This window comes from Larus michahellis, chromosome 3 (assembly GCF_964199755.1).
Source record: "Larus michahellis chromosome 3, bLarMic1.1, whole genome shotgun sequence".
Classification (NCBI taxonomy): Eukaryota; Metazoa; Chordata; class Aves; order Charadriiformes; family Laridae; genus Larus; species Larus michahellis.
In genome coordinates this window covers 73,976,509-73,999,669 of record NC_133898.1, presented here as the reverse complement: position 1 = coordinate 73,999,669, position 23,161 = coordinate 73,976,509, and the positions used below count along the sequence as shown (strand labels likewise).

The following is a 23,161-nucleotide window of genomic DNA, read 5'->3' as shown; positions in this document are numbered from 1 at the left end:
AGCCATAGCCAGCGTATCTTTCCCTGCATCGTTAATTACCCAGCTCCCAAGAATGTACCCTATTTTATGAAGACAAAATATTTCCAGTTCCCTAGGCAGCACGGTGCCTCCGCCTCATTAGTGTGGCCCTATTCCATGAGACACTTGATTTATGTCACTGTACAGCTTCCTGCCATTGCTGGCTCTTTTAATAAACTTTCATGAAGGCTACTTGCTGACAATGGAGGGCTCCACCAGCGGTGTGCTGCCCCAGTGTTCTCGTAGTCTTCAGTCTCTGCACCTGATCTTTTCATGAGAGCAGATGTCTGGCCCTGTGGTTATATGGTGATCGGTGGAGAGGACCTGTGTTTGCCTCAGGCAACCTCCTGCCAGCGGTACAATGCTTATTTTAAAATTTTGCCCCTCTGCACATTTCATACTAATCCACATTCCTCTGTAGAATAGAGAAGCCAAGAATATTATGCCCCGTAAAAAATGAAAAATTAAAAGAAAAGGAAGAAGTGAAAGGAGGAGTCAAGCTGACACGTTCCCTCGCTCTCTTCTCTTTGCCCTACTCCCAAGTGTTCTTTACCTTCTTTAAAGCCTCTGCGTTTTGTTGCAGGGGTATATTTTAAGATATTATTTTCTTCCTTTTTTCGAGATTTCAATGCAATTCCTGACATAAGGGTTGAAGCTTTTGAGGTGTGCCTTCTTTCCCCATATTTCCATATTAAATATTAAACTAAGGTCCAGAGTAAACTGGCTACTCCTCTCCTGGGATTCTTTGGATTTAATTCAGCACTTATATAAATAGCAATGCAAATTACATATCTAGTGAATTAGGTGTAGTAATAATGGTGTAATATGCACTGTGCTACTTATTACTGAATGTGCAAATTGAAGTTAATTTACTCAGGAAGAAAATAGTAAAAGAAATCATAATACAGTTGAAGGTAATTGTACTCTGCTGTACCTGAATGAGCTAGATACTAATTGCAAATACTTTACTATCACTACAAGTTTCTCTGCTATTCTTCCACTAAAGCAAAGTGCTCATTTTTCCCCATTTGTAGAATTAATTTCTTTCACAAATAGTGCTATATACTAAAATTGTTGCATACTAATATTGCATGTACCATGTTAGAGTAGCAAATCATGAAGCCAGAAGAAAATGCTGCTGTTATCTAGTTTGACCTCCTACATACCACAGGGCATAGAGATTCCCTGCATTAATTTCTGCCTGAACTACGGTTAAAAATACATTTAATCTTGATCTTAAAATGTCCCATGATGGAAAGCTCACCACAATTGTTCTTAAATTTTACCTTCAACTTTCTTCCTTGTCTAAATTTCTAGTTTTTGGTCCAGCTTGCAATACAATTACCTGAATCATAGAATCATAGAGTTGTTTAGGTTGGAAAAGACCCTTAAGATCATCAACTCTAACTGTTAACGTAACACTGCCAGGTCCTCCATTAACAGTGTCGCTAAGTGCCACATCTACCTCCACTTCCTTAGGCAGCCTGTTCCAATGCTTGACAACCCTTTCAGTGAAGAAAATTTTCCTGATACCCAATCTAAACCTCCCCTGGTGCAGCTTGAGGACATTTCCTTTTGTCCTATCACTTGTTACTTGGGAGAAGACACCGACCCCCACCTTGCTACAACCTCCTTTCAGGTAGTTGTAGAGAGTGATAAGGTCTCCTCTCAGCCTCCTTTTCTCCAGGCTGAATAACCCCAGCTCCCTCAGACGCTCCTCATAGGACTTGTGCTCAAGACCCTTCACCAGCTTCGTTGCCCTTCTCTGAACATGCTCCAGCACCTCAGTGTCTTTCTTGTAGTGAGGGGCTCAAAACTGAACACAGTATTGGAGGTGGGGCCTCACCAGTGCCGAGTACAGGGGGACAATCACTTCCCCAGTCCTGCGGGCCACACTATTTCTGATACAAGCCAGGATGCTATTGGCCGCCTTGGCCATCTGGGCACACAGCCGGCTCATATTCAGCTGGCTGTCAACCAATACCAGCAGATTCTTTTCTGCCAGGCAGCTTTCCCAAGTCTGTAGGGCTGCATGGGGTTGTTGTGACCCAAGTGCAGGACTCGGCACTTGGCCTTCTTGAACCTAGTACCATTGGCCTGAGTCCATTGATCCAGTCTGTTCAGATCCCTCTGTAAGACCCTTCCTACCCTCAAGCAGATTGATACTCCCACCCAACTTGGTGTCGTCTGCATAGTTACTGAGGATGCAGTTGATCCTCTCGTCCAGTTTGTTGGTAAAGATATTAAAGACAACTGGCACCAATATTAATCCCTGGGTAAAACCACTCATGACTGGCCACCAACTGGATTTAACTCCATTCACCACAACTCTTTGGGCCCAGACAGACAGCCAGTTTTATACCCAGCAAAGAGTACACCAGTCCAAGCCATGAGCAGCCAGTTTCTCCAGGAGAGTGCTGTAGGAAACGGTGTCAAAGGCTTTACTGAAGTCTAGGTAGACAACATCCACAGCCTTTCCCTTGTCCGCTAAGGGGGTCACCTTGTCATAGAAGGAGATCAGGTTAGTCAAGCCGGACCTGCCTTTCATAAATCCATGCTGACTGGGCCTGATCACCTGGTTGTCCTGTATGTGCCACATGATGGCACTCACGATGATCTGCTCCATAACCTTCCCCACCGTGGAGGTCAGACTGACAGGCCTGTAGTTCCCCGGATAAAAAAATACCTGCAGCATCCTGTCATTAGCAACATTTTGCTTCCCGTTTTTATGATTTGTGATAAAATTTAATCTTCGCTTAGGTAACCTGCTTAATCTCCTCCCTACTTTGCAAGCTACTCTATATTTCTAGTTTTCTAATTGTTCTCACGATTATTCCCTGAACGTTCTCCATTTTTTCCAAATTGTTTTTGGTGTGTGGACATACATAGAAAAATATTTTGAAAACTAGTATGAGTGGCACCACTGTCAAATACAAAATGTAACATTGTCATTTATCCTCAGTGTTCCCATTTAAATAACCACAAAGCACACTATCTGTTTAACCTCAGTGTTGAACTGGGAATCCACATTGAGCTAATTATGCACTATGAACCACAGGTCTGCATCACTACTCCAATGGCACCCCATCTGTGAGGCAGGCTTTCTTCCCTCTCTGTGTTCAAACACTTTATTTTCTTGTACTTGAAATAACAAGAAGTCCAGATTCCTCTGAAGGAGTGTCAGTCTTCTAGCCTTTCCATAGTCTAAATTCAGTTAATTTTTAACACTGTTGTAAATATATATAAACTCTAAATCTCCTACTTTGTTCTGCTAGAGTAGCATTAACCTCAAATCATCAGGCTTCGGTCATCTAAAAGTTAATATCTAGCCTAAGCTAGATAGTAATGGGGCTTCTTTCCCAGCCATGGGAAAAAAACAGACACTTCTAGAGAGGTTCGTCCAACCTAATTTAGATAATTTAGACGCCTGAAATAGGTGGGAAGATTTTTTAGCTCCATAGGTGTCTGTCTCTCAGGCACTACAAAGGAAAGCTAGACAGCATTTATTTTAGCATTATGGGGAAAAAGGAAGATAGTTATAATTGTCATCAATTATGTTCATGATTTGGAAGGTGAAAATTTCAGAAGCTGCTAGAACAATGCTGAGCAAGTGAAACCTGAGGGCAAAAACTGTGGTCTGACATATCTATCATGGCCATTCCCCTGCGTCACAAAGAACGAATAAACAAGCAAGAATATTTGGCTGTTAAAAGAAACATCATTGCATTGGTATTCCATTAATCCCTCACTAAGCACAGAGCTGCTTTGATATTACCTTGCTGTTTTTGGAAAAGTGTATAATTCATGACAAAGATGGTGTAACTGGAAAGTATTTCAAAGTTAGTATATGTACCACAGTCATTACATTCAAACAACACATTATGTTAAGGTTAGCTGTAAACACTGCTGCTACTTCAACATTACGGTACACGTGTGACTAGATCACATATTTCCAGGTGTGATATAGTGGTTGACTGGGGGGAAAATGAAATTGTTGGAAATAGCACAGGAATTCAACAGATAGATGGTTAATAGAAAATATATTACCAAGATTTTTGCTGCTTGATAGCAGGAAACAGAGTAGTTGTTGTGCGAAGACAAAAGATACTATATTAGAATATAGAACGTCCCCACGATAACATCTGTTAGAAACAATATCAGTGCAAAGAAGACACATGCAAAAGGGTGTGTGTGAAAGATGCAAATGATGACCCTAAACTGATTGAAAAATGTATTGTTATCAGGGAGGAACCTCAGTAGTGAAAAACTGTGCCTGACCGAGGTAGCAACACGGACAGTGGAGACAACTGCACCACTTAGTGGGCTCAATAAGACCTCAAGATCAAGCATATTGATATAAGAATGAAGAAAAAAATATGCCATCATCAGGACCTTCATATTTGGTACATAAATGTAATGACTTAAAAAGAAGGCTAAAAGCAGTTTGGAAGGATGTCTCCAAAAGAACACAGTGGAGTGTTAGGATGACTCTGTGAGAGTCAGATCAGATGGATGGGGAAATCATGATCCATATTGTGTGTTGAAGTTGAATGAGATAGCTTGACCAAATAATCAAAATGAGGAACAAAACGATCCCAAAGCAGGCTTTTGTGCTGGATGCCATCCTCCAGATAAAATAGATAGCTTCATGAATCATGCAATTAACATCACTCTGAATACCAGTAGGACTTCCCATCTGTTTGCTGCCCAGTTGTATAAAGCCTTCCTTCATGACTGGATTGCTGCATGCTGAAGATCAGAATGAAATTCAGAGGCAAGCACCTGCTAATCAGGCACCTATTAAGCATGAAGTCTAGCACCTTGTTGTGGTATTATGCCTTTGGTGGCAATTTTGCAGGCTTTTCATGAGAAACTTGCAAGCACCCAGGCTTTCTGGGCACATAAACAGCCACCTGCCTCTGCAAATTTGTTGCTTTCATTGCAGAGGAACAGCAGGCCTCTGAAAATGTGAACAAAGGACCGTGAAGGCTGCAAAAGAAAAGTTGACTGTCACATGCCCAAACTGATCTCAGACCTGAGCACACACTCGTCTTCTTCTTTCTGATGCCCTGGTTTCCACCGAAAAACAATCTGGGCACAAGTTCTAAGCAGTAGCTTTGCCAACCAGGTCCCCGGTCATTCAAGTGAAGGGACGAAGACCACAAGATTACAGCAGCTTAGCCAAACTGGTCATTTAGACACAATCTGGGGCATCTTTTGAAAATGGGATGTTTCTGCCCTAACAAATTTTGGGTGTGAAGTCTGTTGGCATTTTCAACTTTAATTTTAACCTATTTCTTCAGTATTTTTAACATATCTGATCTGCTTCAGTTCTTTGGGAAACGGAGACCTGCTTATTGGACTTGTGTCAACTCTGGTTTGTAGACATCTAAGCAAAAGATCTGTTTTATTTGGGTAGCACATTCATATGTCAAACCTTACAAATTGTACCTTTTATCTCTAATAAGGCCTGCTACCGCTCCAGTCCCTGTTCACTGAATGTTTGGATGCTGTTTCATTTGTCTTGGCATAAAATATTGGGGGTTTTCAGACTCTCTGTGTTTTTCCCCCATCTTCTATAACTCTAAATTTATTCTGTGATGTCTCTGGCCTGGCCTTCCACTGGGCTTGCATACCTAATAGGTTATACATTGTACCTTTCCATGTTTATGCTGCAGACTTATGTCGTTGCAGATTGATGATTTATTGCGTGCTAATACTGTTATACATTTTCCAAGAATTATGTATATTCTCGAGCATTCAAAAGATAGCATTAGTGTTTTACTGTGCTAAACAGAGTGAAAAACCAAACAAATCTATGAGTTTATGCAAGTGTAGCTCATCTGTAACAAGAAAAACCTTCACAAAGATAAGGTGGTTTATCTTAAATCTTAGATCAAGCAATATGTTAATGCATATCTTCAGTGACGTGTCCAGCATTTAACAAAGTAATAAAGCGTAATAGGGATGGAGTTATTAAAAAACAGTTGTTTTCCTCCACAGTGAAGTGTTCCAGGATCTATTCACCTGATCAGCTAGGATTATCAAGAAATTTTATGATTTAATTGAAATTTTCTTGAGTTTGTGTGGATGAAATAGAGCTATCCCTTTGCATTTGCTCCTATCAAATAGAATAAAATAGATGCCTAAATTGGTATGATGTTTATAAAAGATAAAATTTCATCAAAAGCTTTCAAATCCCACTTTCAAAACTCATTCACACACTTCTCCACCTTGGTCAATTTAAAAATGGGGCTTCCATGTCAGGTTTACTTTATACAAAACATTTGTCCACTCTGCCCAATTTTTTTCTCTTATGTAAGCATTAAGTGTGGAAGAACTTGCTAACTGCCTGTCCAAATCACAGAGCAGAATTTGGTAAAATGAATTGCTAGTTTCCTGCAAATACATGGCCTATAGAAATAATCACTTTTCACAATGGTTCGTAACAGCAGGACATACATTTTTGCTTCAATTATCATCACTGGCACCTTGCCACTGTGGAAGGCAGAAGTCCAAAGTAGCTGGTAAGGGCTGTTCGCTAGCTCAAAGCAAAGTTTTCCATGCAGCATCGTCAACTATTTCTCAGATTCTGTCTTCACTCCTCCTAACAGAGAGCAACTTCCATATTTACCTGGCAATGCCAAGGTATTTAAGAATGATATTTGTTGAACACGTTATATTTCAGATGATTAAGGTAATGCTTGTGTTGAGTTTTTTTACTATTTATTCATTAACTTCACAAATTATGCAAAAAGGCATGACCTATGGTGTTCCAGATGCAACATACACGATGGCACAAGGAAAGATGAGGATGCTGAGAGTAAACAGTTGGTGAAAACACCTAGTTTTGTCTATTCTATAAAGCAGGATAACTTCAGAAATAAATATCCTAGCTCAAGAATGTTGTAATTCCCTAGCTATTGACCTGAAAATCACGTAATCATTCCAAATAACTAACTTAATTTCCTAACCCATGAGTTTTGATGAAATTGAAGGTCTTCATGCTCTACCAGCTTACATACCTAGAGGTGAGGCCAAATGGTAGTGTGTCAGTAGATGATTTAAGGTGTCCATGATTAAAGGAGATGTAAACGACAGCTGTTAGACAGTATGGATATATCTCCTGATTCCCAGTATTCTCTTATTCACGTTAGATAGTTTACTCTAGTTTTAGGGCACCAGTGAAAAAATGAAGGGCAAATCGACATGCCTGTGTGCACCCAAGCACCTGGTCTCTTTTTCCATCTGCGCTGGCAATTATTCCTTCCCCTTTGACAACACACTTCATGGCTTCAGGTACTGTATCATTTTTCTCCAAGCAGTTCTCCAGTGCTTTATACTGCAGTTAATGTTTTTCATCTTCTTTTGGAACATTCTCCTGATGCTTCCTAGTAGATATAACTTTGTTTGCTGCTGACTAGCATTATGTATCTGGATATTTGAAAATAGGCTAAATCATAGAAAACGTTCCAGATGAAAGATCTTGAATTATAAACATGATTAGAACTGACCTGTAACAACAGAATGTTTTGTTCCTTCTTCTGAAAGGTCTAACTCAACACTATGCACACTTTCCCTAAAACTCTTATACCTCTTTCATAAACTTTTAAAGATATCAGTAGAAATTTGTCCACTTACTGTGGATATATAAGAAACCAGGGGAAACATTTGCATTAAATATGATGTATTTTGGCTTTACATTATGTTTCTTGTTGCTATGCAGCTGCACAACTCAGCTGCCTTCAAAAATGGCTGTGCGAGTTGGACCTCATTGCACAGCGTCATATTGCATTCTCTTATGTCTCGCCAATTAAATTATCCTCCCTGCCCTGTATTCTGCCAAGGCAATAGAACCAGATGAAATAAGGTCATACTTCTCAATTTTGGCACTAAATGGTGATGTAGGAGAACCGAACATCTAAGAATCATTTCTTCTGTCACCCTCAGTAGGATATAACATTGTCTTTCATTTTTCAAAGACTTGGTGCATCTGTTCAAGTCAATAACACCAAATCTCTATCTACCAAAGATTCTCTGTCAGAGCTGCGTCTGAGAATTACAATAAATAAGACACTATAAACAGTTGGAATAAAAAAAATAATATAAACAATATTAAAAATAAAGCATTAGCACATTGTTGTTCTTCAGTGTTCTTCGCATAATACTTCAATATAATGGATTAAAAACAATGTAGAACAGAATACATAGCTATAGCACTTTTCATGCTCTCCATCCAAAATCTCAAACCAAAAGTCATAATGATGACTGGAACCTTACGGTGCCCTGGTGAAACAGGCACTATTATCTCCATTTTAAAGATTTTGTAAGGAAAAAAAAAAAAAAGAAAAAAACCATGATTGTGCTGTTTGGAGCTCGTGTTAGGGAGCACTGTGGCTCTGCATCACAGAAGTGGGAGCTTCTGGAGGTAAGAAGAAAGGCAGAGCATTTTCAGGGACAAAAAAGGAACACAGCTGCTGTACCAGCATGGTGGCCATTGTGTGTGCTGCTGCCAAAACAGAAGGAAAAGGGCTATGGCCTTTTCTCTCACTTCATGCAGTCCATTGCCAGTATGGAGGCTGGATGGAGATTGTCCTTCTCTGCTGGTGCAGAAGCTTCCCCCTACCTCTCCTGCAGGGGCCAAGGCATCCCAATCTGCCACTGGGTGGGTTGCCCTGAGTGACCTGTGCCTGGAACAGGTGACAGAGCTCCAGCCTTCACCACATGTGGGTTAAAAAACCCACATACCTCACATTTTTCATGAAGACAGTCATGTCAAAGTACTGCTGTCACTTGTGCTCTTCCTACCAGAGCAGCTTCTGCATCAGCATGTTAAATAGCCTTTTACTGAGACCTAGGGAAGAGATGTGTGCTGGCTACTGAGAGACACACAGAGCTTCAGAGCTTCAAGCTGACAATCACTGCTTTAGAGGATAACGAGAGATGTGCCCGGTTCAGATGAAACATTTAGTTTTAAATGGGCATCTGATGTCTGCCAATGGCAGAGGTCTAATTTAGACTTCCTTGATCACCGTGGCTGGCACACTCCCAGGTACTGCATTATATTAACAAGGTTCATAAACTGTCAGATATAACTCATCCACTTAACTCCCTGCATCAAGGCATAGACTCTGAGGACACGGCCTTTCCGAGAATGTTCTCTCTTTGTAATTCGTCATTCCCCCCAAATGCCTCATGTGATATGATGTTACTGGAATCTTCAGCTAAAAGGATCAAGTGGTTGTGGTCACACATAGTGCAGACTTTATTCATACGTCATCTGCCACTGCAGGTGGTGACTGGGACCTCTGCCATCAAGCTATTTCCATTCAGGCCAAGGAGATCCCTATTTTTCATGCTGAATAACAAGGGAGTGGTCCCCTGCCCTTCAGCAGAAGGGCCGTAAGGAGAAAAGTACCTTTGGCCATGGAATCCATACTGTCCTTCCTCTCGGAGGCTCTAGAGGGTAATCTCTTCGTACCAGTCAAGGCTGCATGGTGTGATATTCCTTTAAAATCTCCAGTTGTTCTCCTTTTGCAGGAAAGGTTTCACAAAGTGCTTTGGCATTTGCTTTTTCGAAACCTGCTTAGCTGATTTTTGCTGAATGGAAAAGGTAGCACTGAAACATATCTTTTATTATAGATTACAAAGGTGGAAAAAGCCTGCAGTAGGCTAATGCTGAGAGGAAAAATAGCATTGAAACATGAGCTGGGTTCAGTTACTTTAACATTAGATGCCACAGGAAGAGGTTTTATTGACCTTGAAACCCCCCTGACACTTGATGCTGTTATATTGTGCATCCAGAGCAAAATGTTTGTGCTAAGCAATGCATTTGCTAGATGTATGGATCCTAGGGAGATGTAATGATGTGGAGCACCCCATGCAGACTGCTTTGTATTTTCACTGAGATATCTCTCTTTCCGTACTCCTGAGCATGAGGCTTGAGGAAGCTATTTGATTAAGATAAGTTCATTCTTCCTCACATTCCTTACGTGCATTGCCAGAGAGAGGGGCTATCTTGTCGGATACCCCACCTTCCCATCTTGTGCATGGGCACAGACAGCCAGAAAGCACAGGCAAAGCCTCCCCTTGACTTGGTCACCTTCCTGGCAGCTCTGTTGCTCATGTCACTGTCAAAGAGATCTGTCTATTGCTCTGCTGTTAGTCCATAATTGCCACTGGGCTTCTGAATGACTATTACTGTGTTTTAATAATCAATCAATATTCAGGTTTATCATTTCAAGCCCTATTCTTCTAGATTACACCATCTAGAGCTTTTCCCATGAGTGCCTTATTTGGTTTTTTTTTTGTAAGTTAAAGTAATGAACTCGACTGTTCAGGTTGCTGAAGAGCTGCTTCAGCAGAGCTGTGCACTTTGCGTACCGTACATCAATCTGCCTGGTCAACACCGCCATCACCAGCCGTCGTAGCAGCACTTTGATCAGCGCATTATTAGGCCGTTACACCATGACCACCACCATGAAGCCAGCGTAGTGCCAAAGCTGTCATGTACCATGAAGCTTCCCGACCCTTCAACCGCCATCAGAGCCTTCAAATAAACAGCAATTCATCACAGGGAAAATAAATAGCATCACAGGGAAAAAGTCAGTTGTTACTGGAAAGCCTCTCTCACCTCTGTTGAAATGTTCTGGCTCTTGCCATTTATATGACAGCATTGCTCTAACTTAATCTAACATGTAATGATGGAGAAGGGCAAATTACCTGTGCTTTCTTTCTGAACTTTTATTCTGCACAGTTTTCATGGTTGGCCACAATCCTGAGAGTCTGGCAGACACAACAACATATTACTCTCTTTCTCATCCTCTGTTCGCTCTCCTCTGAATGCTTCTCTTTCCCAGATCCAAGGGCCTGGTGTTCACACTCACATCATCAAGGTTCACTTGCCATATGGGTGCCTCAACATAGAGGGATGGCTTTTCACTGAATGGAAGCACTCATATGTGTTTATTTATCGGGAATTCAGAGTTCTGTTGTACCATCAAAATATTTCCCCCTGTACAATCTGCACAAACTTCAAATATGCATATTTTTTTTTCCTACTGCCCCTCAAAAGAGTGAGTAGCATTGATAATCAACTGTTTCTTCTAATGTAGTTCAATTTAAAATGCCAGGCATTCATTTGGTGGGCTGTGAGCAGTCTGTGGCTTTGTTAGATCTGCAGCATAAAGAACCAATTTTTCTTATCCTAATCCTATGGCTGTCTGGAAAAGGTGACACACAGTTAGACATAGTGATAAGAAAAGCTACTGCTGCCAAAGGCAGTCAGATACCAAAGCCAGATGATTAAACTATTCCAAAGCATTCCCAGAAGACAAGAGGGGGAAAAGGTCCAAAGTTTTTTTCCATAAAAGTTTTCTTGCTATAAAACCTTCAGAGCAAAGCCCACATACAGACACACATACACTTCTGCTTTAATAATCCATTCCTGTTATTAACAGAATGAGCAGGGTGATGCGTATTTTAAAGCCTTTTACTTTAGTTTTCTTATTTCAGCTTCATTCTGTGTTTTGTTGTTTTGCTGTTGCTGAATGGATAGAGCCAGCTGCCCTTGTTTTGAAAATAAATGGGATGATTTTTCCCAATCTACACAGCTCTAATGGCTAAATCCCTTTGATGTGAACAGCAGTCACTGCACACTGTTGACCCCTGTGCAATCAGAGCTCTGTTCTAACAGTGGCAAGTTGGTTTTCAGAGCTACGCCATGAGAGTAAACAGAGCCACAGACTTTTCCATTTTCAGGGCTTCCCAAAGACTCAGTTTGTATGGAATTAACAAAAATGTGTAACCAAATACATCCTTTAACCCCAATCAAGTGAGAAAATGTAAAGCGGAGACAATTCTACAAAAGCAGAAAAGGGAAAACTAAAAGTTCTCTAGTTTTTAAGAGGGTTCTTTTTGCAGCACGAATGCCTTCAGCCTGCACTGAGCAATGCGCACTTGAGCTGTGCCCAGTACCTACTGAATGCAGCTGATGGTGAATTTCCCCCTGGCTTCCCAGCCCTATCATTGCTCTAAGCTGCGAGCTGGGGACCAGCCCAGGTCAGCCTGCTGTGCCCTCCCCTCTGCCCCTTGAGACCTGCCTGCTTCAGCTTCCTGAGGGGATCCAGCAGAGTTCCCGCCGGAGCATTTCACCCCAGGAATGTAAAGCTCAGCACTGAGACTGACTCTACAAGATGCTCTGCAGTTCAGTTAACACAGAGGTCGGCAACAAGCAATCTCTAGTTCCACCTCGTGCAAGCCGGTAGCCCCTGTATTTTGGGTTGTCTTTGATCTCTGGAGCAGGAAAAAGGACATCCTACTCTTCAGCTGTGAGATGAAATCATGGAAAAGCGCCAAATATCATGTGGTTATCAAAAGCATAAATCACGCTGAAATACCTAGGAAGAGGGAAGCTTCGTAGAAAGTTTTAGGTCAGATTTGCAGAAAAGTCTCACTAAACTTTCAGGAAATTTGGGTCAAGCCGAGTGTCTGTAATACAGCTTCAAAACAGGTAAGTATCTCTTGCTTTCTACCGTTGTTAAAGGTTTGCACAGCTCTTATCTGACAAGCCACAGTGCTGTGATTTTCAGTGCCCCTGTGGTCTCTTCAATTCATCAGGTGAAAAAGCTTGCCAGGGAAGACGCTAAGGGAACGGCTGCCCTGAACAAGACAGAAATGCTCTCAAGTGCCCAGCAGCATTTCAAACAAAAGCATTCTAGCAGGTCTTCATGGTGATCTTCAAATACTTATACAAAAAGGAAATCTACAGAAAATTGGATAGTCCACTGAGAAATAAAGAAAGACTTTATGCTAAGCACCTTCTAGACAGCTGATATAAAAAAAGATTATGATGCACTAGTTGAAATAAATGCAATTTTTATCACACTTCTATTTTCCAATGTGTCTAGATTTATCTGTATTTATGATTCAAGTTTTTACTGTGCCTGATGAAAAAAAAAAACCCACATAACCTCTGGGGCAGCTTTCAGCTTGAGAAAGGAAAGAAAAAGAATTTGACAACTACATAGACTAAGAAATTATGGTTTTGGTTTGGTTTGATTTGGTTTTAAATTTTATGATTGCCCGCTAGATATTATTGTGGGCAGGGCAATTTAACATTGTCTTTCTTTAATAATTATTTTATTGCACTGAATAAAGCTACTTGGCCATACTAATGAATTGTTCTTTCTAGACAGTGCATAGATAGTTAATTCTGTTGAAGAATGATCAAGACCACACGGTCTACATTCCCCATCAGGAATCTGGCCTGATATCAATAGTTTTCCAATGCTCCTTTTACGATGAAAGATAGTTAAACTTGGAGGAATGACAGAGTTCTCATAATATTAAATGTACGCACAAATAAAAGCCTGCCTCAACAGGGTAGTTCCCATGGAACATAGCTTGAGTTTTATATTAAACTCTAGCAATGATATTCATTCACCCATGTGGCAGTGCTGCAGGCAGTGAAATACTTGAAAGGGTTTTTGCAGGGAGCAGCTTTAGAAGCCCCATGACACCGACTTAATTCTACAGATAGTGAGAGAAAGGTCTCTGTCTCACCTTTTCTGCTAAATAATGAGTATGATTTTTCTGAGAATCAATACACGAGACGCTTTCTAGATAGTAATTCTCCAGTTCTTCAGTTGCTCATAATCTATATACATATATCTCCAGCTTCCAAAAATCCATTTTAAAGAAACACTGTTCCTTAAATGCACACATTGCAAAGGCTTTATATGTGCAGCCTCCTGTAAGCTTAAGAAATATGATTAAATTGCACATGGGTAGACATGTAACATCACAGCTTTGCAATATAAAGTTCCCAGGGCCAAAATTAACCTCCGTATAATTCTTCATTATTGTTGCTTGAACTAGCCCATTTTTTGCTAAGGTCTTAAAACCACAATATTTGTAGAATCCTGCAAAAACTTAGTAATAAAAAGTAAATACATAAGCCTCAGCTGTTTCAGAAGGTACGGTAATATCTTTCCATAGGAAAACACAGTGGGTTTATGGTTTTTAACTCTAAAGTCCTTTTCTCCTGACAAATTCCAGATATAGAATAAAGCATGCCCATTTAGTGAAGCCAAAACCATGTAGCATTTCCATAACCCTTAACTCATGTATCTTCATCTTGAGCCTTCTCCTCATCACCTTCTCCCACTCAGATCCTAATCACTTTTAATTTTTGTTTCTTCCTTGTTGTCATTCTTTTATTTCAGGTGTCCAGCTTAATAAAGATAACTCTTGATAATTATGTATATAGATATTGCTTTAAAAGAGGGAAAGGTGGGGGCCTTGACCAGGAATGATGGGTTTTCATATAATAGCCTTTTTCCCAAATCTGGTGCTATTTGCAGTGTATGAAAAAATTCATCTCCGTGAAAGAAGTGAGAAAAAATAGCAAGACAGGATTTTGATCAATACTGATTCTGATTAAGTTTGATCACAGCACTCGACATTTTGAGCAAGTCTGGAAGTACACTCACAGAAAACTCAGGGTCTGCTAAGAGTCTCTAGCAGTGTAACAGGACACCGCTGACTTGGGTAGGGACTATTCTGTCTACTTTTTTGTTTGCCTTATGTGGCTATAATAAGGCAATCAGATGCATTAACTTAATTCTGTAATTAATCTCATCGCCCAACTTTCAGTAGTGCTGTTATATTGCTGATTTATTTTAGGCTTTTGCTTGTCTTCATTTTTTCCTGGACAGAAGGAGTGATGGTTTTATCAAGGTGTTTATTGGGAAAAAAAAAACCTAAAAAAATTTAAAAAGTGTTTGGATCATTGTATATAAAAACAGTCATCAGATGCCATCAAAGTAATACCCAGGGAGCTGGTGCAGAGATAGGCAATGTATCACTTTTAGAAAGAGCAGTGTTCATTTATACTGTCATATGGACACATCAGGGAAAGTTGTAAACAGCAGATTTTTTCAAGCTGCAGAAAATGAGGTTCATAAAAAAATGCATTCACTAATCACTATATGTATAAATGAGCAGGAGTGTTGTTAATGGTTCCTTCTCCTCTGGAGGCCCATACTACAGCATTAAAATGTGAATGGGACAGATGTAGACACCTAATCTGGATGGGTCTGGGATCCAGAACTGATCTTCTGTTCATTGCACCTATTTATTTTTATCACTGCATGGTTTATAAAAGAAATCTCGATTAATTTAGGAAAAAAAAAAAGGAGAGATGCAAAACAACAAGAGTTTTCAAGCCAGGTTTCCTAGTTTTAAACTGGTTTTCTGAGACAGTCTGGCTCCTTTTCTTCATTATCTCTGAGGTCTTATTCCTTTCTTTCTCACGTGAGACAAAAATCTTCCTGAGATACTGAATCAGGAAGACTCTGCTCTGTGTAATTCTCATGAACTGCTGTGTTTGAGCGCTTCCCAGGAATATATCAAGTGATATGACTAACCTCTACCATTTGGGTTTGTTTTTCTTTTTTTTTCTCCCATCGTCTTCTTCAGGTAGAGGAGTGTGTTCAATGGAGTGTTTTGTTTGGAATTTATTGTATTTATTTTGTGCTGTACGTAGCTACATTGCAGTGTGTTCTTTCTTAGAGAAACAAGGTCAAAGAAATGCCTCTTGCACTATTACAAAGGTGGCAAATTTTGTGAGAGCCCTTCATCCGTGTGGGCATTCATTAACTAACATTAATTAGCAGACTGGTCCCCAAGAAATCTCTGCCGTGTGCGTAGATGAGCTACACCCTTCCTACAGGAAGTCTGAGTCCACTGGGGAGGAAGAATGTTCCTGATCTCCATCCCAGAGCTCTCTGTATTCACCATGGGCTCAGGCCATTGAGCGTCCTCAAAGTGAAAACTGCCGCTTTCGGTTCCCAACCTCAGCTGCTGCGTGCCCTCTGCTGCTGATGCAATTAGAAGATAAATCTTGAATAGCTATCACTGGATCAGAACTGATAAATTGCTTCATTAAAGAAGAGAAAAACCAAAAAACTAATGTGATGTTCAAATTAAAACAAAATTATTATGTGTAGCAAGCAAAGGGTTGGATAAATGTGGGAGAACGGGAGGTTTATTTTATGAACTCTGATTATCTCATGGGAAACAAACTTCCATTTGTTTTTAGAAGAGAACAATTTCTAGCTTTAAGGCACTCTTTTAATCAGCAAGCTCATCTGATGAAACGCTGTAGGATTTACTTATATATCAAAGGAGTTCCCTAGACATTTAAAGGATGCAACTGAATACAATTAAAAGATCAGTTGTAAGCACACTTTGTGATAGAGTTTGTTTGCTGTGCTTTGTGAGAGAAGTTTAGTTAATAACACGTGAACTTGGGGTGTTTTAGCAGATAGGAAAGTATTGAACTGTATTATAAGAAAAGCTTTACCATTGCAGTCTCCTACTAGAGATGCAACTATTCAGCTATCTTGGATCTGATGGTCTGTAAAAAGAGAACAGAGAAACTATTAAGCCAAGGTTCGCAACCAAGAATGGCATCACTTATGAACAACCTTTCTGGGCCTAATTTGTTGCTGAATTAAGCCTCATGCCATGTCATTGAAGTCAATGGGGTTATACGGGGCATAAGCGAGTGGAGCAAATTAGCCCTCTGTCTTGAAGCCAAGAAACCAAAGGCAAGAGTGATCCAATAAACAGAGATGAAATGCTGATATTAGCTGAATGCCACTGTTCTTGGTACAGTGTGTTCTTTGTGTCCAGCGGTGAATATTTCATCCTTCCCAGGTGTAAAATCTTCCCAGCAGCACTATAAGGCAGATTTATAATAAATGACAAAATTAATGATTTAGTTCTGTTGTAATGCAGCTTCTGGGCTCCTAACAGGGACTTAAGCAGTTAGCAGACAACATCTATGCTGGCTGCAGTGTGATCTCCAAATCAAGTCGTGATCTCTTCAGAAAAGTCTTGGGGCTGCTGGCCTTTTTTCTTCTTTCTGTATCCATCTCTCACCCTTATAGATGTTAGAAGCTAGCATTTGCACGTATGGAGAGCTTTCTACATAGAAAACTGAGAGAAATACAGGGAATATCTGTGTAAGAGCTGGAGTAAATTAGGCACGGTCACTGCCTCGGGTATGAAGGTGCTAGGAAACAGAATGAATTTACTTGTGTTTTATGTATACGGGTAATATTAAGGGCTCTGAGAACTCACGATATTTCAGTGATTGTAGGTGTGCCTTGGATTAATTAAAAAAAAATAATCCATTTGCACTAACCAGTGTTCATAATAAAACATGGTCTTCCTTGAGATTTTACCCTTTTTACTGTCTGACCCAGTGATTAATTTGTCTGAAATTAAGATCATCATCTCCCTCAGCTGGAGATTATGCGTTTTGCACCACGCACACAGGGAGCTCAGACCTGGCTGAAGCCTTTAGGCATTTTTATTATCCGTATAAAGAACTAATTCCCAAAGTCTACAGTTGGGTTTACAGCTCATGAAAAGATCTCTGTGAGGTGACCTGTACAGAATAACACATTTCAACAGCACGGCTTGCTTTTCACTACAAAGACATCAAACAACCTGAATTCTTTTGACATCCTACCATGCAAACTTCAGTGATGAGCTGAAGGATGAAAAACGGTTTGTTGGCAATCAGTAGAGAAAATTCTCCAGACTTCCATGTAAGGGAAGCCGTGTAAAGCATGCAACACATGGCACATGCTGCTGCTCCAGTATTTGTTCTGTTGCTTCTGATGTAACTTCTCAGTGATGACAAAACTTGGTGAAGGGATTAGCAGAGAATTTACATGTTACTTGGCCCATGGCATGTCTGATATTGACTGTTTATTCCCTTTTTTTTATTTTTTCAGATGCTAGTGAAGGCAGATAAGCAATCTGCCATGGTACTTGAGAACCATTCCAGATTTTCATTATCTTTAAATCCTGTTGCTTCTGTTTACAATTCACTTCTGGGCATGCTCTAAGGAGAAGAATGAAGGGAACAAGATACACAGAGTAACAGAATAGTAGGGGCTGGAAGGGACCTTTGGAGATCATCTAGTCTAGTCTAGGTTGCACAGGAACGCGTCCAGGTGGGTTTTGAATGTCTCCAGAGACGGAGACTCCACCACCTCTCTGGGCAGCCTGTGCCAGTGCTCTGCCACCCTCAGGGTAAAGAAGTTCCTCCTCATGTTGAGATGGAACTTCCTATGCTCAAGTTTTTGCCCGTTACCTCTTGTCCTGTCACTGGGCACCACTGAAAAGATCCTGGCCCCATCCTCCTGACACCCACCCTTTAAGTATTTATAAGTGTTGATAAGATCCCCCCTCAGCCGTCTTTTTTCCTGACTGAAGAGATGCGAGTCCCTCAGTCTTTCTTCATAAGAGGGGTGTTCAGCTGCAGCATGAGATGCTGAAGTAAATACATCCAGACCTATCCAAAGTGATATCCATGTCTTGAAGGCTTGCAGGCTATTGCAGATACAGAAACAAGTCCTACTAATCCACAGCCCTGATTTCAAGTGATAAAATACGACCATAAAGCCAGTTTACAAGTGCACTGAATTTGTCCTTGGTTTAGCTGGCAAGGTTCTGCTAAAAAGAGAGTTCTGCTAGAATGTCAGGTTTTGTTGGATAAAAAAATCTTATTTTGACAGAAATATTTGCATTTTCAGTGGCTAAAAGTCCACCATCCAACCACCGATTTGGTTTTCTGTTTTTCAATAATTGAAAAGAAGCCAATTCGGTACTGGAAAAATTTTGATCAATTTTTGGAGTTTTTATTGAAGGATGTGTTTTTCAAGAAAGATGCAAAATTCCCCTGATTATTTCCAGTTAAAATTAACAAACTGTTGTGAAGAATTATCATTACCTCATCAAACATGGTCTGGTGAATTTTGTTATTTCTGTTTCTATTGTTGTATTTCTAAAACCAACTCTTGTTTTTCTATTGTATTTGCTTTACATCTAATGCTATTACATTCTGTTTCAGCTGGCGGGCTTCATCTATGCCTGTTACGTTGTGAAATGTATTACTGAAGAAGAGGACAGCTGTAAGTACTAAAGCTTTATTACGTACAAAATGAATTCTTTTTTTTTTTAAATCACTCCTCCACTATGCCGGCTCTTGCTGGCTTCAACCTAAAAGTCTTATTATACTGTAGCCCAAAGATGCTTTCTGTCCATCCTTCTTGATCTAAAATTTGCAAATGCCTGAAAGACAAAGGAGTCGTGAAACACAGCTAAAAAAATACGTGCTCCTTTCTTCTGAAAAGATCATTGTATTTTTTTTCCCTCACAGCTTAGCTTAAGACATAAAATTAAAAAAAAAAAAATAAGGGTCAAAAAACCCAGTTGGCAAATACAAGCTTTTTTTTTTTTTTCCCTTATTTCAGATTGCTATTAACTATCTTCGCAGTAATTGGTTACCACTGAGGGTATAGCTCTTCTGTGTTGACTTGTGTATTGGCTTGTAAAAGCACTTCTGGCAAAAAAATAGCTTTAGATCATTGCAGGACCTTCATTTATGAGAGGCGAAACTGTGGAGCTCCTCTTTGCTCCTGCTGCTCCCAGGGTACAATTACAAGGAGCGAAATGATTTCATATAGATGTATGTTTGTGTTTCTTCTCCTTATTTATATCAATAGAAGCCTGTTGAGCAGAATTTGCTCTTATTACATGCTATGGAGTCAAGCCATTTCATTTTTTCTCCACTCTAAGCTTGATTTTTTAAAAAGGGCCACTGTAGCATTTCAATACATCTTGGGATTCATACTAAAGCACTTTAGAAACAAGTATCAGAACTGCATGTAACTTTGATAAAATATACATGAAACCAAGAGAGAGCTCTGCAACAGGAAGCTAAAGGGTTTTTATTTGATTGAGAGCACTGCTAGGGCTCGTGGGGGTTCCTTTGTGTGTTCTCCTGCGTAGAAAATAACTGCAACCCTATAATCTATTGGCAATACAGTGCCACTGTGAGCCATCAAGGGGAGATTTAGTGCCAAAATCAAACCACACTTCAGAGGTCTTTCCAACTATGCTCATTTCAGTTGTCTTTGTGTTTCTGTGGAGGAGAGGAAGTCGTAAGAGTAAAAAGAGTTTGGGACAGCATGTAGAGCAGGGGTATGTCACAAATAGGTCTTGTCTTTTTAGAGAAGGACCCAGTTATATGTGTTTTCTCCTACTCTCACATTAAGTGCATTTTCTATCAAATAGATAGCAGAGTATCCCTGCTATTCTCCCTCCAGCAGAAGAAGAATGATTCCTTGGCCCCCAAATGAAATCCCATTTAATATCATTCTGCCCTCTCTTCTCAGGGCTTAAATCTTTTTTTCAACCTTCCGTAATACTTTAAGGCATGATATAAGTAAGAAGCGAGGAAGGGCCTTGTGACTTGGCTCACCAAACCAGCACAGAAGTTGGAGCACGTCTGAAAGATTTCTCCTGTGGTCTGTAAAGCGGCATTGCTGGCAGCAAAGCGCCGCGGCCAATATGGTATTGTTCTCTGCTCACTGTGGCGGGAGCTCCCTGTTGTTCAGAAGCCACAGATTGTCATGCTTCTTTGAACCTTTTCTTGCCATCGTCTTGCCTATTTTGAAGCTTTTATTACTTTGTTAGTACACCTCTGCCAGGCTTCCTCTTCCAGCCAAGGAGACATCTTATCCATCTGTGAGCATCTCTCTGGGGTACTGGGGCAAATCCCCACCCAGCGCAACGAAGCCAGCACACGCTCAGGCGCCGCAGCCTCACCTCTGGTGGGGTTTGGAAGTGTGGCTGGAAAAAAAGAGAAAAAGGGTACTTCTGTGGCTGAGTCTTCACAACACTGTAATAATGCTTAGATCAGACTTGGTCCCTCAAGGTATCATAAAATTAAAGCAGCTTTAATTTCTACTAGGAGGCTGCACCTAGCAGAGAGTAAGAATGCTTCTACTTCTCTCTCTGGTCAGACATCCACTCTGACATGTGTCAAGTGCTTGCTGTGACAGTCAGGGACAGCAGTCTGTACAGATACCCCCTGCTCAGGTTTCATGTTAGATTCTTTCATTTCCATTTAGATATGGTTTTTTGCCTTTTCCCTCCATTTTGGCAACACATCCGTCTGTCGTGCTCCTCTGAGAAGTGATGTATCCCTTATGGATGCTATGTTATTTAGTATTTATACTCCAGAGGAAGATGCCTAAGCATAGCTTCCTCAGTACGTTCATGGATGGAATCATCTCATGCAGACCGAGTGAGTGCAAAGGAGAAAAGCTTTCAGAAAAAGTGGAATATATCTCAGAGCCATTGCTAGACCTTCCTGCCTATGCAAGTCTTTGGTCTTGAGGTCACTCCAGATCCACTAGCTGTGTTTCTCTTCCATAGATGGAAAAGATGACTTTTCCACTTTTTCAATTCTTCACCCCTGCATTCTACTGTGGAGCAATCTCTGTGGCACAGAGGGATGAAGACACCCCTTTTGCCCACAGCGTACTCCCTTCCCCAGACTCACTGGACATCTAACACAGCAGAATAAAGCTTTACTCTGCTGCCCGCCAACCCCTACCTAGCATCCATACCTGTCAAGGGGTGAGGCTGGGTTTGTGCTGGCATGCAGTTTGGCAGCTGGTGTTTCCTCTGTGTGCTAAAGATGTGTCAGCTGTGAAAGATCCTCTGGTAAAACCAGAGTCACCACAAATCAACTCTCCCACACCACTGCCCTCCTTTCCCAGCTTCTGAAGTGGTCTGTGAAGAACAACAGAGGAACACTGCCACCTTCTTACTCACATCTATATTGACAGGAGAAATATAGATCTCTGGTTTTCAGGACAACTCATGCCTGCAAAAATGGGATACTTCACTGCCAATCACAAAGGACCATAAGGATAACCATATTGGGTCACACCAAAGGGGCATTTAGTCCCAAGTCCTGTCTGATGAGACAGAGTCAACAGAAAACGCCTGTCTGATGAGACAGAGACAACAGGAAAAGCCTTTTTCTTCCCATGATGGATGTGGTGAACACCCATGCACTCAGTTCTGTTTCTTCTGTCTCTGCTAATGGGCCATAGGCTATGGGAGCAGCAGCAGTCCAGAAGAGGAGCAAAAGAAGCAGAAACACTGAGCCTGGCAGGACTGGGCAGCAAGGCATGAGACTAGAGAAAAAGTCACGCAACATCCAAAAGCCAGACATGGGTATGTTCCAGGTTTTAAGCAGAGGAACATATCGACACTGCTCTGGAGCAGAGAAGGTGCCTCATCATCTGTTGGCACAGAGCCTCAACTGTAGAAACACAGTCAAGTTGCTCTTAAGCTGCTTCAGCTGAATTAGCTTTGCTCTCAGAGTAATTGGAACAAGCTGAAAGAATTACTATTTCTCCATTCTTTATGCAGATTTTATTAAGAGAACAAATGAGTGAGGGTAGAATTAAGCAAACATTTCGCTAAGATTAACCTGCCCTGACCTCACTAAAGGATTAGGAATGGAAAAATACAGTGATCAAATCAGGGTCATAACTATGGCCGAATCAGCAAGTCTAGAGGTTTTAATTACACACCAAGTAAATCCAGCAGCAGGCCCCCTAAATCAAAGCACAAGTCCGCGCTAGCTTTCATGAGAACAATCTGCTTTGGGTTAATTCTGCATCAAGGATTAAAGAGGAAGCTGCTTTCCCTCCTGGTACAGTCCCGAGCAGCACTCCAACGCTGGGCTCACCAGAGCCAAACCACAGCACCCATCCCCAAGGGTCGGACAAGGCTGGCTTCCCTTGTCTGTGGGCTGTCACTCCAAAAGGCCCCTTCTGCATCCCGTTTCCTGGGGCTGCACAGGGAGGAGGAACTGTGAGGCTTGGAGAACCTGGGGTCTCCATCTGGGAAAGACGGGGCAGGAGGGGTGCCCAGCAGGGCTGCTGCCGAATCGACGTTCTCCTCTTCACTGTTGCCACTGGTATGCCTAAGCCATTGTCATTCTTACATCATTAGCATTATTAGCTGCAGCAATTAAAAATAAAACATGAAAATGTCGGCAACGATCATTACTTGGAGGCATTCAACGGCTGTAAACTTATTGGAGCTCCTCATTTGTTTTCCAAAATCGTATTAGGCCTGCATTTTTCAAAGCCTGCACATTATTTTTAATAACATTGAAATGTTCATTTAATGTGCATTTCCACGCTAGCAATTTGGCTCCCTGCTATAAGCTGTTACTGCCTTACTAAAAGAAAAT

General features: G+C 41.0%; 1 protein-coding gene across 2 annotated transcripts in view; it reads left to right on the top strand.

The window, feature by feature from the left end:
• The window catches only part of NKAIN2 (sodium/potassium transporting ATPase interacting 2), a 561,651-nt gene that overhangs the window by 518,425 nt on the left and 20,065 nt on the right, over positions 1-23,161 (top strand). For both annotated transcript variants that reach the window (XR_012586233.1, XM_074580840.1), the window contains exon 5: positions 18,950-19,010. Coding sequence is in view for 1 of the 2 variants with exons in the window: in XM_074580840.1 (XP_074436941.1) it covers positions 18,950-19,010 (61 nt within the window). In the remaining variant the exon portion in view is untranslated. The remainder of the gene's footprint in view (positions 1-18,949; positions 19,011-23,161) is intronic.